Genomic DNA, 19,006 nt, shown 5'->3' with positions numbered 1-19,006 from the left:
AGACAGATACCAGTGATCACTAATATGCTATTTTTAAAATTCATTTCTCCGAGTAAATGCCCGAAATTTAGATTTCAAAACATGATGTAAATAATGCTGTCAATGGTGATTTAGTAATGTGTAAAAAATGGCAACATTTACGAGGAACCTAATTTTCAGAGGTCATTTTCAGTACTTTTGCTTGGCTGAAAATGCTAGTGGATGATATCACAGAACAGGGAATTTCTCACATTATTCAAAACTGTGAAGTGTATCTGTGTGCGTGATTTACACGACTTCAAAGTGAGGGTTGAAGAGGAGGGACATATATGTCCCTCTGGCATCCAGGGGGTTAATGCCACACCATTTTTAATAAAGATAAAATATATTGTATTTCAAGTTCAATCTGTATTTATTTATTATGTATTGTTCCAGTGGGTTACTTTGAGTGATCTAATGTGTTTAAAGAAAATGTGTATATTGGCACATACCTCTAAGCTGCCTCTGCTGCAGTATTCCATCACGAGGGAAGACTTGACTGGATCCACCAACAATCCTACACAAGGATTCAAGTTCTCATGTCGCATATCCCGCAGCTAAGAACATAGAACGTAAACTAATGATGTGATCATTTTCAAATTTTTAGCGGAGCAAACTGAAGTTCGATTAAATTTTGAGAGTACACACTATCAATCGATCCTCCCATCATTCAGTATTCATGGCCTAGTTTTTAATATATGCTCTCTCTTGTAGTAACTGGACTAAAGCTGTCTGTAATCGTCGAGTGGCCATTCCCGGAAAGATAACAGGGCAACGTATGTGTCAAAAGGGGCGACTCAAATGGACATTGGTGATTGAGCATTAGAGTCCACACTCAATTACTTCACATTGTTATCTCGATATAACATCGTTTTATTGCTTTCCAATTTTCAGAATCTTCATCTGAAACAAAATCAACCTGTAGGTGAATGGCAGATGTAGTCATTTTTTAAACAGTTTTTCCCTTCTTTATTCACCTCAGCAGGTACAACATATATACATACATGTCATGTCAATAAAATTGTGGTACATGGTATTCCAGAAGTGTACAGCTATTCATACATACAAATTTAAATTCTTGCCCATAAAGTCAAAGCGTATGTATCACTATGTATTGTAGATTGGTTTTTAAACAAGTCGGGAAGGAAGACCAGAAACTAAAAAAGTTTGCAAAGTTACAATTTGTAAATGACATTACCTTTGTAGCATTGTAATAACTAATTATCTCATGATGTATTTGTTCAAAATGTGGCATTAATATTTTTCTACATAATACATTGTCTGTATATTACTTGCTTTGTTATTAAAAGTACAATATTCAATGGGTTGTTATCAGTTATGTTATGGTTATGTTCGCCTTGAAATAAAAAACAACATTTTCTCGGTTCAAACGAATGGTTCCTTATTCGTTAACAGTTTCTCCCATCTCTTTCTTACATGTTCACAATCATACCGTGTAACATATGGATTATAGTTTCAGGTGTTGATTTGTACAGAAAGTCGAAAAGGAGAATCACCATATCCAATTTTATATAAATATTTGTTAGTTGTAAGAATGTAATAAATAATCTTAAACTGAAACCATCTAATATCTTCACTTTGAGTACATCCTTTTGCCATTAATATATGTTTTTGCAAATCTGTTTCATTAAACGTCTTATTTAGTAAGCTGTGCCATTTTTCAAAGCCATGAAATTTAACAAACTTCACAGCTAATAAAGTCTTGTAAATATCTTTACTACCTATATTTTGGTTCAGCAGATGTGATATATTGAATGGCATGGTTGGTCAAAGAGATAGAAAATCAAAAACATTAACCCGGTATGTTCATTTACCTTCCAAAATTGTTTGACTGCATTTGCAACTCCATTATATTCTACATAATTTGTTTCAATTCAATACCTATGCACAAAAGCATCAAATATATACATTTTACCTTTCTCATCCAATAAATCGAAAGTTACCGGTATACCTCTGTTTGACCAATGTTTATTTAAGAAATAACTTTCACTTTGTTTGAGTTCATTGGAGTATGAACCTTCATAGAGTGAGGGCCGAACTATATCAATGTCGGAGCTTGCGATGTTTTAGTCATCATTGAAAGGTGATTAAAGATGTGTAAAATAGACACTAAGGTAAAATCCTAGATTGGTGTAGACAGACACTGCCAGCCTAGACACTGATCGAGTTGATACTACAGTTTGGATGTGCATTTCTTCGTTTTCTTCACTAGGATGGGTTGTAGCGAGAATATTCGCGAACAACCATGCAGTCGAACTCTGACGTTTCTCAATGTATACTAAAACGCTGAGTTCAAGATTAAAGGGTCTAAATAATCAGAAAGAACGCTTCTGTTTTTATTCATGCTAGGGAATTCCCATGTGTTTCCCCTGGAATGTGGGAGCAGTCCATCAGTGTTTACGTCATTTCAAGAACATGGTCTCGTGAAAAACGTATAAACGTCAAATTGTGTCAATTTCGTGGTTAAGTAACCGACCTCTCGTCCAATTGAAAAGCTGTATATTGTGTAAACTTCAAATTAAAAAATTAAAAAAGATTGAACTAAACTGACGCCCAAAAGAAACTTTACCAGAGTTTGAAATCACTCTTGCTCAAAAACAACAAAACATACATGCATGAAGTAAAGTGTATTGAGAAGATCAATATATCAACATAATCAACACTGAAAATAACAATCATACCGCGACTGAGAATGACGTCAGAGCCCCCCAAAGTTGGGTGTGGTACAAAACTCGAGCTTTCAAAATCATGGACAATAGGCAGAGTACACAAACAATCGCTCACATTCAATAACAAGTCATTAGTAGCGTGTGTGACCACCAAATGCCTCAATACACACAAAACCTCTTAGACGCACAGAAAAAGTCTGTCGTCTGATGAGGTCACGTGGGATTGGACGCCATTCTTCTTGGAGGGCCAAGATCAGTTCTTGCCGGTTGGCTGGAGAGTGTGGTCGTTGTCGAAACACGTTGTCTTCAATCAGCCCTAAACATACAGAATCGACTTTCGTCTGTGAAGACAACCCTCTGCCAGTCACGTCGTTGCCAACGTCTTACAGTCCGGGCCAATCTCAATGGCAGACGACGAGGTTGCGCTGTCAATAGCTGTCCTCTGTATGGTATAAAAGCCCTGATTCCATGAGCCCTGAGTCTCCTGGCAACTGTCTGTCGACTAACCCTGTGACCTAAGACATTTGTCGCCGATGACGTCACTGTCAGGAAGCGATTTCGGAGGTGCAAGGTACGCAAGTACCGTTCATCATGGGGCGTGGTCACCCTGGGTCTGCCTGTTCTTGGCCTGTCTGCGGTCCGCCATGTCTGCCTGTAACGTTGCATCAAGTTGGTAACGGCAACACGGGAGCAACCGAAGGTTCGTGCAATATGGGCGTGGGTGGCTCCTATCTGTACCATACCCAAGGCTCGTTCACGTTGTTCGACTGTGAGTGCATTTGCAGTTGTCCGTGGTGCACATGTTTTTCACTTTTTTGCGTGTTGTCTCGCAAACATGTAACAGACGATTAACATTTTCTGCATACACTATGGTTGCATTTAGGTTATGTGTTTTAGATAGACTTCATCGGAAAAAAAAAATACTTTGTCTGAAATTTATATTTTCAGTTGGTAAAGTTTCTTTTGGACGTTTATTTCCTCTTTGTATTCTACTATTAAACCATATAGATTTTCTCATATTATCTTGACCAGTTTCAATTTCCTTTTTGGATAAGTACGTTGCCCAAACTTCCAAAACATCCTTCCAAGATTAATTCATGATATTTGGAGTAATAACTACATCAACATAGGAGGCATCTGCCAACCATAATGTCTCTCTATTTGGAATACAACAAGAAACTTCCATTTTTATTTTACCTTATCCTGTTTTCCCTTCCATACCAATTTAAAACATCTTTTCTGAAAAGTATTCATCATTTAACTAAAGCATTTATCCATGACATAAGCTTATGACATAAAAACATGTATGTCATACCCCAATGACATAAGTATGCAAATTAGATATGCAAATTAGATAACCGGAAGTGGGACTTTTTTCGCCGGTGCACGTGAGTAGGTGTTTACAAACAACATGGATACCTTTGATGTTGGAGACATTATTTCAATTATTCTGCAAACATCTGTTCAAGTATTTTGTTTAATATAATCCGAGGAACTTTTTTTCTCAGTGAAGGAATATGCCATAGAGGAGATAAGAGGTTGTTTATTTTGGTTTACACGGCTATGGAAAACATGTATCACTACGCACGATCTATACGTAAGATTTCGACAAGTTGCTGAAGTTAATGTTTAATGCAATTATCCCTTTATTGGGAAGCAAAATTGTGAAAATGATAAATAGAATTCATCACTCGTGTTTTTTGATATGGGAAATATCAACCTCGTCCCGATAATCGGTATTTGCCTCGCCAAAGGCTCAGCAAATACCGATTAACTAAGACTCGGTTGATATTTCCCATATTAAAAAACACTTGTGATGAATCCTCTATCTATGACATCTTTTGGAGTATTGGGTATGGATGAAAAAATATGATTCAGTTTTGACAATAAGAGGCTTTTTTAGAGAAATATATTTCTTCCTTCTGGAGTCAAATTTGTTACCATCCATAGGTTCATTTCTCTCTAAATATTTTCAAGCTTTATTTTATAATTATCCTCCACAATATTATCTAAATCAACATCAAAGTTTATTCCTAATAGTTTAAACTTTGAATTAGTCCAGTCCAGATGCCAATCTTTTCATAGTTTATATCTTGATCTCTTTTTTTACCCAATTCAAATTAGTTTAGTTTTCTCCGCATCAACCTTAAGACCAGACAATCCAGCCAAAATCTGCAATATGTGCAATACAGCATAAAGGCCTTTTTCTGTTCCATCCAAACCTAATGTTGTGTCATCTGCAAATTGTGACAGCAAGTGTTTAATTTTTCCTATCTTAATTCCTTTTATTTTAGGATTACTTATCATAATTGCCAAATTTTGAGCACAAATTATAAAAATATATGGCGACACTGGGTCATTTTGACAACAGCCTATTAATATCTTAAAGAAAGGACTTGCAAATCTATTAACTACTTCACTGAATTCCATGACATTTAAACATGTTGACACTCACTTTTGAATACTTAGTCCAAATTGAAATAATTTTAGGGCATTAATGATAAAAGTTCTATTTACCATGTCAAAAGCTTTCTCGAAATCTATTACCTCCAGTAGACCTGGGATTTGATAACTTTCCGTGTAATCCATTAAATCACATAAAAGTCTAGTCCCCTCTCCAATATATCTCCCAGGAACAAATCCCTTTTGGTCCTCATTTATTATAATAGGAAGGACAGTTTTAATTCTATTTGCTATCACTGCTGATGCAAGTTTATAAGATGTATTTAACATTGAGATTGGGCACCAATTTTGTAAGAACCTTTTTGGCTTATCTTCTTTTGGTAAGTAAGTAATAAGCCCCTGTTTCTGGGTTATATTTAATGAATAATTTCTGTATCCATAATTTAGTGAACTTATTTAATATTTTCCAAGGTCATTCCAAAAGAATTAAAAAAATTCTGTAGTAAATCCATCTGGTCCTGGGCTTTTCTCATTTTTCATTTTCTTTAGTGCATCTAGGGCTTCTTTATCTCCCATTCTTAGTCTAATGACATTTGTTTAGATAGTTTGGGAATATCTCGATTCACATTCTTCCTCGCTAAATAAATTTTGTTAGAATTGATTTGTTTCTACAAGCAATTCATCCTGTTCTTTTAAAACAGTTCCATCATTTTTATGTAATTCTTTAATATACTTATTTTTTAAAAATTCTATTTTCTAATTTCCAAAGAAACTACTAGGTTTTTCGCCATGTTTTATCCATTTCGCCTTTAATTTCTTGAATTCTTCCAATTCATTTTTAATCTCATCAATATTTCCTATAATTCTTTTCTTTACTTCTTCAATGTTTATCGAGTCCAATTTTATTATGAATAATAGATAGATTGTCCTCTTATGGTTAATAATAATATTTCCTATAGTAATTGATCATTAATCAAATATTTCTTTTCCTCACTAGACCTATCCCCATATTGATGTAATGTGTTTCTTATGGTTTCTTTTATTAGTTCCACATAATTCTTATCTTGTAATAAAGAATTATTAAATTTTCAAACCGTCTACCTCTTTAAATATCTGATTAGTGTATTGTCATTGAAAACAAAGAATGGTCAGAATCTATACTTGGATAAATTTCACTATTATTCACGGAGTACATGAGGTTTTGTGAAATCAAAAAGTAATCTAATCTTGCCTGTTTGATTGGATTAAGTTGTTGCCAAGTGAAACGCCTGGTGTATGGATAAGACTCTCCAAGGATCCTTTAAATCAAATATTTCGAATATTGTCTTTCGTGCCTTAGGATTATTAATATGCGTATTATCTAATGTATCTAGATCCATACCCATTATCAAATTACAATCACCACACACAAAAATCAGGGTTATCTATATTTGGGCCATATATATTTTCTATTGTATAGATGTTCTTGAATTTCTATGTTTAAAACTACAAAGTTGCCTTTAATTTTATTTCTAATAAATTGTTTCATTCTAAAATCAAAACTATTATTTAGCAATATAGCAGTTCCCCTAACATTATTCCTATAAGGACTTACATAACATTCTTTATAACAACATTCCTGTTTAATTAATTGTTCCCGATCAGCTGTGAAATGCACATCTGTTAAGGAGAAAATTTGTGCCTTTTTACTTCTTAAAATCTTAACACTTGTTTTCTTTTGATTGAATTATTCAGACCTCTTCAGTTCAGAAGCATAACTTATATTTATACATCATACTGCATAGTATTTTTTTTTTATTGTGTACAACCTGGCCGCGGCATTCACATCCCCGCCACGCCCGTCATCTGCCATTCGCATACCGACTCCACGCACATGTCATGTGCGATATTCCAGTACACAAACGACACAAGCCGAGCACAGCAAGGACATGGACACAGCAGTCAGCATCCCACCATATTTGCATCCTGTTTTTGCACTATCATCATGTTAACGTGCTAATGGGCGATCTTTTTGTTCCAAAGGGCAATAACTCTCCTTTTGAAATGATATAAGCGACGGTCCAACATGTCGCTTCCGGTCTGGTTCCCGGATCTATGCGTGCTGCGCCAACTACTGACATGTAGAGACGGAGCCAAGCTAAAGAGTTATCCTGTAGCACCTTCGTTCAAAAACGGTCGTTTACAACTGAATATTTTTAACTAGCACATATTTTGTAGTGATTATTAGTTCATAATATCAACATTTGTTGAGTCTTCAACTACAAGACGAATTGTCACTATGGAAGATAGCGGGAAAAACGTCATGAAAAACGGTATTTTGCCACGGTATTTTCTACGTCAGAAAACAGCCAGGCATTCTGTCAGTCTGGGCTAACATATATTGCATCGATGAAATAATGCAAACTCATTTTATTTATCAGCCATTGTGTTATTTCCCACAACAATTCAAGCATTCATATCTCAACAAATACTACCATGGACTTCATTTTAATAAAATTAGTGATATGCCTACCTTTGCAGCACACAGACATCTTTGACAGGCCTTTACCAATGACCTATATAGTAAGTATACATCCGTGCCTTTACAAATACTTTAAGAAGAAATAACGTTCAAAATAATTAAACAACTGATTTTAAATGTTACTATTTATATTATAAATATTATATTATTATAAATTTATGTTATTTTTTAGAATAGGCCAAATGAAAATCTACCCCATGCATCTATTAAGCACTCAGTTACTCAGTTGCAATATACATACTAGTCATCATACTTTGAAAAAAGAGATTTACCCATATTATTCTGCCCCTTATAACATGTGTCCCACCATTAAGTGCTCTGAGTCATCACAGGTGTTAATTCATTGATCCATCATTTCTTACAGAATTCTGATACTCATGCTCTTAAAATAGTAGTAAATTACAGAGATTTGTCCCAACAAACAACAAATCATACTGACTACCCCACAAAATATGTATGATGCATAAATAGATGTAAATCATAGTTTTATCTTCTTGTTTTAGTAACATATTTATTTTGATGTTGACAAAGTATTTCCCATACAAATCCACACACTATCCAGCTGTATCTAGGTATCCTGATTTTCATTCAACAGTACTTCAAGACAAAATACTCTTGAATATGTATTTTAACTAATATATAGGGTCCTCTGTGTCTGAAAATTATTTTTTTCTACTTTGTAAAATTCAAAAAAGGCCAAAATAATATATATCTTTTATTGATCATACTGGAATATAATCATGGTAGTATTTGGCAACAATCAGCTACCATTCATATACATAAAATCCTTTTATACAACATGCACCAATTAACCCTTAATATCAAAACAAATTACAGTGATTTCCATTACTTTTGTTTTGAACATTTTATCATGATATCTAGTTGATGACAGTGCCTGTTACTCTTACAATTTCTTGAGAACATTTCTCATTGCTCCCTGTTATATATCTGACAAATACTTACATGTGTTGTTGTCAATATTCACAACAATGAGGCCTTCACATTTCGCGTACCGCATCGCCTTAAGGCTGTACATACTGAAATGCATGCATATGATGTAGCCTGCTCGGCGATACTACAACATAGATATAGGAACGTATACAAAATCTACTTTATTTTCAAAAGTGTGATATTCATACATCAAGGGCAACACTTTCAGTACCGATTGCAAAACGTCAACAAAGCGACCTGGGATGAATGATCAGCTGATCTCACCGCATCACTTTGAACGCCTATCTAGTGGTTAACTATACAATATAATCAGTCGTGGTCATCCCTGATGTATAATTATATTAAGGAACATTTATTTCCGGACATGGCAATAGATAAATAATTGTTTAGGCGAAAAGATATACTGTCCGCACACAAGCGTTACCGTTGCCGACAGAGGTGAAGGTTGTACTAGTTAACTGTCTATAGCTATAGGCATCATAGTAACATGGAGTGCTCATATCGCGCATACCACATGCGCCGTCAGTTTAAGGTTGGACCGTCCGGGTCAGCGCATCTAGGGGGTTAGTGAAGGGAAGATAAATTGAAAAAGATTGCCCATTGTCCACCAGTGTATTGACCCAAATATTCTTGTTAATATACACACTGTATTTAAAGAGAAGGGTCTTATCATAAAATGAACAAAAATAAACAACACTTGGCATTTAAAATAGGATGATAATTTGGACTTCCATCGTTGGTTTCATCCCTCACTGTACCATCTTTAGTGTATAACATACTATTAAGCCAACACCTAGTGGTTAGATAGGCTTGTCAATATTATAAATATTAATATAACAACATATACTCAAAGATGTTAAATGTTATGAGAAAATGTACTGGTGATCATGATTAGGATTTTACTTCTACTTATCTGATGTTCTGTAATCTCCATAGAGAAATACTATTTACTCCAGTGAAAAAAATAGATCACTTTTTTCTACACTCAATCATACCAGACTCAAAAGATACCAGTTATGGTAATTGTCCACCATGTCAATCATCACAGTGAAAGTATAAATAAACTGTTACATACCAAAGCTCCAATATTGTTTTAAAAAGCTAGTATATACGAGGGGTGTTCAATAAGTTTTGCAACTTGGGCATTTGTGTTCACACAAACAATGTCAACTTGTGGCAGGTGTGACACTAGTCATTAACATCAGGTTGACACATGTCATAACAAGTTCCAGACACAACAATATGTCAATTGTGATGGCTTCATTCTGATGAGTGAAAGTATCTGAACTTTCTAGGGAATTCCAAATATCAGTTGGAACTGTTGGAACCATTATTCATGAGCATCTTGGTATGTTTAAGGTATCTGCAAGATGGGTACCTAGAAACCTCATAGCTCAAGATCACCAACAGAGAACTGAAAGTTGTCGAGACCTCCTGGATCTCTATACTGCTGATGAAGCCGGATTTCTTTCACGTCTAGTGACAGGTGATGAAACATGGATCCACCACTGGGACCCAGAAACTAAACTGGAATCCATACAATGGAAGCACCCCATATCTCAACCTCCGAGGAAGTTTCACACTTAACGATCGGCTGGCAAGGTAATGGCCACCACATTTTGGGATGCAAGAGGCATATTACAGATTGATTACATGCCACCAAAAACTACAATCAATGGACAGTATTATGCTGATGTATTTAAAGAATTGCGAAAATCTATTCGCCCAGAAACGTGTGGGATGTTAACACGTGGTATTCTACTTTAGCATGACAATGCTCCGGTTCACAAGTCGAGAATTGCACAGGCCGCCATTAGGGCTGCAACGATACAGGAAGGTCACGATACGATACGCATCTCGATATTCTGGTCACGATACGATACGTATCTCGATACGCAATGATAAAAAAAACAAGACTTAAATCATGTCAAGATTGCACCTTTCATGATTTTGGAATAGTCAAAATTGTTTTATAATAACCAGACTACTGAAGTTGTTCAGCTTCAAAGTGGAACTTTCTCTAACTTTCCTTAAAAACAATTCAAAGTTCAAACACCAGAAAATAATTCATGTGCTCCACCAGTGATACAACATCAAAGAATTTTGATGCAATGGTCGAAGAAATTGTATCTGAAATCATTGTTTTATCAAGAATAATATATTCCAATAGCGTGTTACCTTAGTTGCAGCTTTTATCATATATATATTTATAATTATAAGAACCACAAGTGTAGCATTTTGGTACTGGTGATTGCTGTTGCAGGATATGTTTACGTATGCAACAATCTGACCAGTCCCCCTAGGGACTTCCCGTGCTACATGTATTTCGAATGCGAAATATATATTAGCCAAATTGCCACAAATACGACTTTTAATGAGTCAAAGTATGGCATTTTTAATGTATCCATTCAATAGCAACTGAAGTTCGTTTCAATGCGTCAAAAGCGGTAATCTCACTGTGGTTTGTATCTCTTCACACACGATTTCATAATGAAATCAACTTAATGAAAACAATATTAAATGAAATTTTGAAACAAACTATTAAAATATATTACAAACACAAGTCCAGATATACAATGAACACGTTTTAATAACAAGATAGTATGATAATGGTATTGAATTGCGTGCTTCAGTTCGGATTTGCTGACAGGTATTTCCATTGTTATAGTGCTTGCGGGGATCGGCTGATAATGTTTTTTTAGATGGGGAAAAACATCTGTCGGTGTAAAACCTGAGCTTATTAAAAATGTAAGTACGTTTTTTGGAGCCATGCGTTACCGCGCTATAACCAAGTTAGCGGTTTAATGAAAGGCACAATAGCGAGAAAACGCTGTTCTTGAGATTTGCGTTCCGTATCGTGGCGTATCGATAAATGGGCCTACGTTTATCGTATATCGTATCGTGGGTCAAGTATCGCGATGCATCGGAATATCGGTGTATCGTTGCACCCTTAGCCGCCATATGTGAATGTGGCTTTGAACAGTTAAATCACCCACCCTATGGCCCCCAGTGACTATTTCCTGTTCCAGCAAATGAAATCTGCCCTACATGGAAGACGCTTCCATGATGTCAAGGACATAAAGGCTGCCACAGAAGCATGTTTAGAGGACAAATGTAATTGTGTATTGAGGTGAATGGAGATTATATTGAAAAATAAAAGTGCAAAAGATATTCTGCGACTTGGTCTTATATTGAAGTTGCAAAACTTATTGAACGCCCCTCATATGCCAGCCTTAAAACACTACTGAACGAACTCAAATAATACCCGTTTTTGTGATTTTCTACCATGTCAAATCATTATAGTCAAGAAATATATCAACTCTCCTTTGTACTATTTCTACAAACAGCATAATGTCACTCTTTAAAAACAACTAATATTTGGTTTTAACATCAATGTTTGAAACTGAAATAATCCCACAGTATCATAATTAGAATGTTCATTTATAGTCAATGCACCACTGTTCCACAGGAACTCGTTATTGGTCAGTAAATATAAATATACACTGTATTCGACATAATAAGCGCCAAAGGCAATATTTGCTAATATATTGGCTAGTGAACAATCCCATTTAGCACCCCTTCAGATTGATCAATGTACACAAGACTTATTTATTCGCATATAATACACACTCGTGTGTTAAATGCACCCTTAATTATGGGTAATTAAATTCTGGAAAAATATATCTGTCGTAACGAAATTTATCCTTTAATTCTGTTTGTTTCCCCCAAATAATATTCTAATAAGGGCCCCCTATTTCTAATTTTAACAGCGACCCTGTGCGCTTATTACGTCGAATACGGTAACCCCTATATGTTGGGGGTATATATTTTTATTTACTTTCCAATAACGAGTTCCTGTTGACTGTTCAGATCTCTTCATCCTGTCAACAAAGCTAAGAAGATCTATTTGAAGATTTTCGTTTATTATGTAACCTTCAGGAGGGGTTTACACAGCATCACTGACATGAGTGTTCAAGTCACTTCGAACATCTTTTTATCATTTATCAAGACAACACCGGAATGTAATACAGCAGATTAAATATCCATCAGATAAATGGTCAGTACTACCTTTGGAGAAATTCACCGGAAACATTCCAGCAAACATTCATGTTAGTGCACCACAGGGAAAGAACAAAGGTCTTATTAGGACCGGAAGTACTTCTGATTGGTTGAAGTAAGGATGGTCTATTTTAGGACGAAAACATCTAATATTTATCAACGGAACCTCCGAAGCATATGATTTTCTCCAGCAATTACACAATAAATATTTGAACCTTCATCGAAATAAAAAACTGAGTAACATTGTATATATCCATGGCAAAAATCCACTGATTTTATTTTAAAGTCCACGTCACATATGTACAGTTTGTACTAGAAACTAGGTTATACGGTATACATTTTACCAACGTACATATTGTTTATGAGCTAGTGTCCTTCACATTTAAGGATTGAAGTTGTATTTGTTGACGTTCATCATACAACTTCAATCCTTATTGGTTTTACAAACGGCAAGCTCCTTCCCAGCGCGTGACATCTTCGTTACACCCTCGGTAACATAGTATAGAGAGCTCCGCGAACGGACTGTCGCTGTGAGGAGCTTGTACAAACGGCAGAAAATGGCGGCTACGTCATTCACTTGAAATAAAAGTTGCACCAAGTAAAGTTGGCGTTGGAAAGAAATCCAGACCCGACTGAAGCTGAAAATGGATTGATATCAACGTTCCGTGAACTTTTGGTGTGTGTTTGAGTCATACTATGGCTGCTGATGAAGGGGATAACCGCTTGAGGCGGCGCGGGTTGATTTCCCGAAGCAGACCTTCACGACAGTGTGAAGCTCAGTGATTTCTTTTGGTAAGCCGAGCATTCTCTGTTATATCTTCGAATGAAGGCTTCATTTCGGTGACCCGACATATACATGATCTGTTTGGCTTCAAAGCTGTTATGTCTTTATGTACACTCAATGTAGTGGTCTATGGGAGATAACTCCTGATGGCTTAATGAGTTTATGGTATCAGGCTCCTCGCAGCGATAGCCCGTTCGCGGAGCTCTCTATACCGAGAGTGTAACGAAGGTGTCACGCGCTGGGAAGGAGCTTGTCCATGGTATGGTCTAGGGGAGACAACTCCGGAAAGCATATGTTATAAAATGTACTATTCAGTTAGGGAGTAAGAAGAATGGAGTTCCAATATGTCCGCCTGCAGTATGTGTTGACTTGAGAAAGCCAAATGAGGCTATTGTTGAGGACAAATTCCCACTCGCTCACACAGAAGAGGTGTTTCAAAAGATGCATGGTTCAACAGTATTCTCAAAGTTGGATATCAAATCTGCTTACCATCAAGTGGAACTGGCAGATGAAAGTTCATCACCCATGATGGACTTTATCGCTTCAAACGAGTATGCTTTGGCTTTGCATCTGCACCATCAGCATTCCAGAAAATGATGTCGATTATTCTCAAGGAACTGAAAGGTGTTGAAAGTCAGACGGATGATATGATTATTCAAGGCAAGTCTGAGAAAGAGCATGATGAACATCTTGTCAAAGTTCTTGAACGTCTTCAAGAGTCCGGTCAGAAACTTAATGGCAAGTGTGAATTCCGAAAGTCCAAAATCCAAGTTCTTTGTCATGTGATCAGTGCTTCAGGTGTAGAACAAGACCCATCGCATGTGAAGGCTATCACAGATGCTCCACCACCCACCGATGCTACAACCCTAAGATCATTCCTTGGCCTGGCATCGTATTACTCCACGTTCGTTCCATCCTTTTCCACTCAAGTTGAACCGATGAGGAGATTAATCGGAGGGGATGCTAAGTTTGTGTGGTCTCAAGAAGCTCAAGCTAGTTTTGAGAAAGTGAAGGCATTTATCCAGTCTAGTACTGCTTTAGCTCTCTTTGATCTAGACCTGGATACATTTATTACAACAGATGCCTCAGGATATGGTCTGGGGCGCAGTTCTTTCTCGGAAAGATAGCACTGGTGAAAGAACAGTTTCATTTGCATCTCGTACCCTATCAGAGAGGAAATACTCAGTGGGAGAGAAAGAAGCTTTAGCCTGTGTATGGGCATGTGAAAAGTGGCACACTTACCTGTGGGGACGGAAGTTCCAGTTGATCACAGATCATCAAGCACAAACTACACTCCTGACTACAGGGACAAGACATCAGCATATGTGCATTGCAAGAGTGAGTGGGTGAGTGAGTGAGTATGGTTTTACGCCACTTTTAGCAGTATTCCAGCAATATCACGGCGGGGGACACCAGGAATGGTCTGTGCATTGCAAGATGAAATGCACGACTTCTGAACTATGACTACACAATCGCCTATCGGCCAGGCAAAGAAAACTATGTTGCAGACGCCCTGTCACATCTTCCAGTGCATGAAGAAATTACTGAAGATCCGGTTGAGGAGGATATAATAAACATGATTATGTCCGGTGGAGTTCCTTCAATCACAGCAAGTGAATTAAAGCAAGCAACAATTCAAGATCCAGTTCTGATTCAGATATCCTAATGTCTGCAGTCTGAGTGGCCCAGAAAAGACAAACTTGATGACAGTCTTCAGTCGGGAAGGATACCCTCTTACAATTGTGTCAGACAATGGCTCACAATTTGTCTCCACTCAGTTTTGAACAATTTCTAAAGGACAGAAATACCAAGCACATTAAATCTGCTCTGTACTACCCATAAGAAAATGGGCTTGTTGAGCGTTTCAACAGGAATCTGAAAAGCTGCATACGACTTGCAAAATTCCAGAGTAAAGCACTCAAGCTTGCAGTGAAAGAATTTCTCTGCATTTACGGCACAACTCCTCATACAACTACTGAAGAATCACCATCATTCCTGCTACATGGTCGGAAGATGAGAACAGGTCTTGACATTGCAGGTGTCACAAAGGCTCCTAACAAAAGTCCTGCTGACGTCAGGACGCGAGTCATAGAAAAGCAGCTGAAGTACAAGGAGCGAGCAGATAACTTGAGAGGCGCAAAAACTCCAGATGTCTCAGTTGGTGATGAGGATAAAGAAACCTGGTCATCTTCCAATAGGGGAAAACAGATATTCAGGTCCTACAGTAATAACTGGGCAGAAAGGACCTGCCACAATCATCACTCAGAGTGAACAGGGAAGTCAGGTGTGGAATGCATCACGTCTGGCAAGTGTAAAGTCACGAGCTCAGGCACCAGAGTTACCATCTGGTACAGAGAATCATCAGGGTGAAGCTCCAGATAGTGATAATAAAATTAAGTGCAAATCAGAAACCAAGACGGTAGACAAGAGAAAGGAATTCTCCGGGATGGGCCATAGACTTTGTCATGAACTGCTAGGAACTGTTCCCATGAATGTTATTGTGTGTTAACTTGTTTATGCTGAATTGAACTTTAAGTGATCAGTTTCAAGTTAGTTGCAGTTTTGAGATATCTTTCAACATGTGTTACAGTTCAGCTGAAGGTGTCATTCAGGGAGAGATATTTTAGAGTACGGTATTACTGGAGTAGAATCTATCATAGACTCTAAACACCAGTTGAAGAAACTTCCTAGAAATACACTGCTAGTACAGTTATGTAGTTCAGAATATTTTCATTGATAGTTATATTTGCAAGTCTCCATAGGATTGTAGACTGTTTAAAGGTTTGTGCTGTTTTAGTTCAATGTGTAAGTAAAGTAAGCCTTTTATTCTAAAGGGGAAAATATGTTATGTCTTTATGTACACCCAATGTGATGGTCTATGGGAGATAACTCCAGATGGCTTCATGTGTTGGTATGGTCTAGGGGAGATACCTCCGAACAGCATATATTATAAAATGTACTCTTCAGTTAGGGAGTAAGAAGAATGGAGTTCCAATATGTCTGCCTACATGTATGCCATGTGCTCTGTGTGAATTAAAACCCTTGCTCTACATTTCCTGAATCCATTATACATCAAAAGCCTGCATCGTTTTTAGACATTGAGGAATCCCCTTAAAGTAGTTTTGTATGTCGGAGCACCTTTATAATACAGTACCACAACTTATCTTGAAGACGATCTCTGCCGTTAGTCTACGTAGGTCACATGTCTCAAAAGACAAGCGACCAGTTTTTGTGAGAATCCGTCGGACGCGAACTCGCGACCTTCGGATTTTAGCCCGACAGCTAACCGACTGAGCTACGTCCACTCTGTGAGCGCAAATTTACCTAGTCATGCCTACGACGTTACGCAACTGAACGAAAAGGGTCGAATAGGTGACTTACGAAGGTTACGGGTAGGCATGGTGTCTACGGACACTTACGAATGATCCCGATGCCATTTGGCACACTCGTCCCATTCTGTAATCTACAAGATACCGAATGGCGAGGAATGAGCCGATATGGCACGAACTGAAAACGGCTCCAGGCGTCAGTCGTCGAACTCGCGAGTACGCATGAATCACATGGTATTTAATAAGTCGTTGGGTGATTTTTGTGACAGAAAAGTGTGGTAGGGAACACTGTAAGGATGTACTCGTTTAGTAGCAATTAGATTACCCGAACTCTATCCTTAGCCCTTGGATCAATCTTCACGATCAATCACCCCTTTAGGATCATTAGGGTTAGGTAGTTTAGTGGCTATTACAGATTCTATATTGACTCCTAATATTCTTCACACAAAAACGTCGAGTAAAAAGGATGAAATGGTTTTGTGTCAAATATTTTGGCTACTGGAAACTGTCCTGGAACATTCACACAGGCCACTTTCACCGTCTACATTTTTTCAGTACTGATTCAAAAGCGAACTCATCGTTGTGTCGTCACTAGCCATGCTCATGCCTCCCTCGTTCCTTACTCTTATCCACATCATCCTTACAGTGTGACAACTATTTTAGGCAAAGCATATGTTTAAAAAAAACCGATATCTGAAAATAGTGTCCAACGAAAATATTGCCATTTTCGCATTTTACCAATTCCTCGTTCTAAATGTGATTATTTATTCAAATAACGTATAACTACATGATAAGTTCAATTACAAAACCATTGGGTGTCTGCTCTTTGTCCAAACACCAATGATCGTTCCGGAAAGACTCCAATAACCCTATATTCGTTTCCAAAACAAAAACTGGACCGAACATCCATGTTGGATAGTCACGGTTCTTTTCGCGTCAGTCGAGATGCCTGTGACATCACATGTAGTTCATACCCAGCTACGATGCACACATCCCTGAATTCATCATACAATCAACAATCAATTGACACATGGTCGTAGTCACTAATACAAACGGTCCAAATGAAATCAACCGAAATATTCAAGTATGAAACCAAACTCTGACACCTACCAGTTGTCCTTCTCGTTTGAAAATGTAAGCAAACGCCTAGTTTTACATGTAAACATTTTCTACTATTCCGAGAGAATATCTCTTCAATATCTTTTCACCCAGTAAAATAATGCACTGCTGCAAAATGGATACATGTATGTAGTACTGTTACTCATATCATCTAAAATGCCATAGAATTTATGAAACTCTTAATAATCAGCTGTTTGTTTGAACATAAGAAATTGACATTCATCGTGTTATTCTTCCTATAAGATGCTTTGTGAATATAACTCACTGCAGCCTATACATATTTTCTTTGGAGAACTGTGAAATATTCATGATGGCAAATTTATATAGATAGGTTAAATAACAAAGGCACTTAATTTCTTAAATTAAAAGTAAATGTATACCTGAAGGAAATCGTCACTCTATATTTTTATTAATGTATACTCATGTGTAGACAACTGTTTGTTTTACATTTGGATTTATCGTTTAATTTGCGGAACATCGACAGCTGAAGATTGCATCAGGTAGGCGTTTCAAAATATACTCTCTAAAAAAAGAAACGCATGTAAGAATTTTAACTACAGATTTCTTTTTATTTTGATACACTGTGGACAAGTTAATAGCAAATGGATATCGAAGAAATTTTACACAGGAAATGTCAAGGTATCACTGTTTAATAAGACATCGGAAAAAGTCAGTTTATGAATCACACATCGACGTTTGATGGCGCTGAAGTTCTGGGCTACATCGTCTCGGCATAGAACAAATTAGTCTCTGAATCTGATGTTGCTGCAACGTAGCCCACTCTGCCTGTGGTTCATGTGCTAGTTGCTGGAGTGTCTGGGGCTGTGGGTTACGCTGTCGCACCCGTCTGTCCAGGGCATCCCAAAGATGTTCTATCGGGTTTAAGTCTGGTGATCTGGAGGGCCAGAGCAGCACATTGATGTTCTCATTCTGGAGGAAGGCCCTCGTGACACGTGCCGTATGAGGTCTGGCGTTATCCTGCTAGAATAGCTCCCTCTGGCGGTTGATAATGGGAAGAAGGTGTAGACGAAGGACTTGATCGCAGTAGCGTTGCGCTGTCAGGTCGCCTTGGATCAACACCAACTCACTTCTTCCAGACTAGGATATGGCTCCCCACATCATCACGGTGCCC

The 19,006-nt window shown here is 37.4% G+C and overlaps 1 protein-coding gene across 1 annotated transcript in view; it reads right to left on the bottom strand.

Annotated features, from left to right (window-relative positions):
- Positions 1 to 19,006, bottom strand: part of LOC139448901 (retinal guanylyl cyclase 2-like) — a 525,408-nt gene that overhangs the window by 420,812 nt on the left and 85,590 nt on the right. The window contains exon 7 of the mRNA XM_071230419.1: positions 471 to 575. Within this exon, the coding sequence (XP_071086520.1) occupies positions 471 to 575 (105 nt within the window). The remainder of the gene's footprint in view (positions 1 to 470; positions 576 to 19,006) is intronic.

This window comes from Haliotis cracherodii, unplaced genomic scaffold, assembly GCF_022045235.1.
Source record: "Haliotis cracherodii isolate W230 unplaced genomic scaffold, xgHalCrac1.p SCAF_7, whole genome shotgun sequence".
Taxonomy (NCBI): domain Eukaryota; kingdom Metazoa; phylum Mollusca; class Gastropoda; order Lepetellida; family Haliotidae; genus Haliotis; species Haliotis cracherodii.
This window is presented reverse-complemented; position numbering and strand designations above follow the sequence as displayed.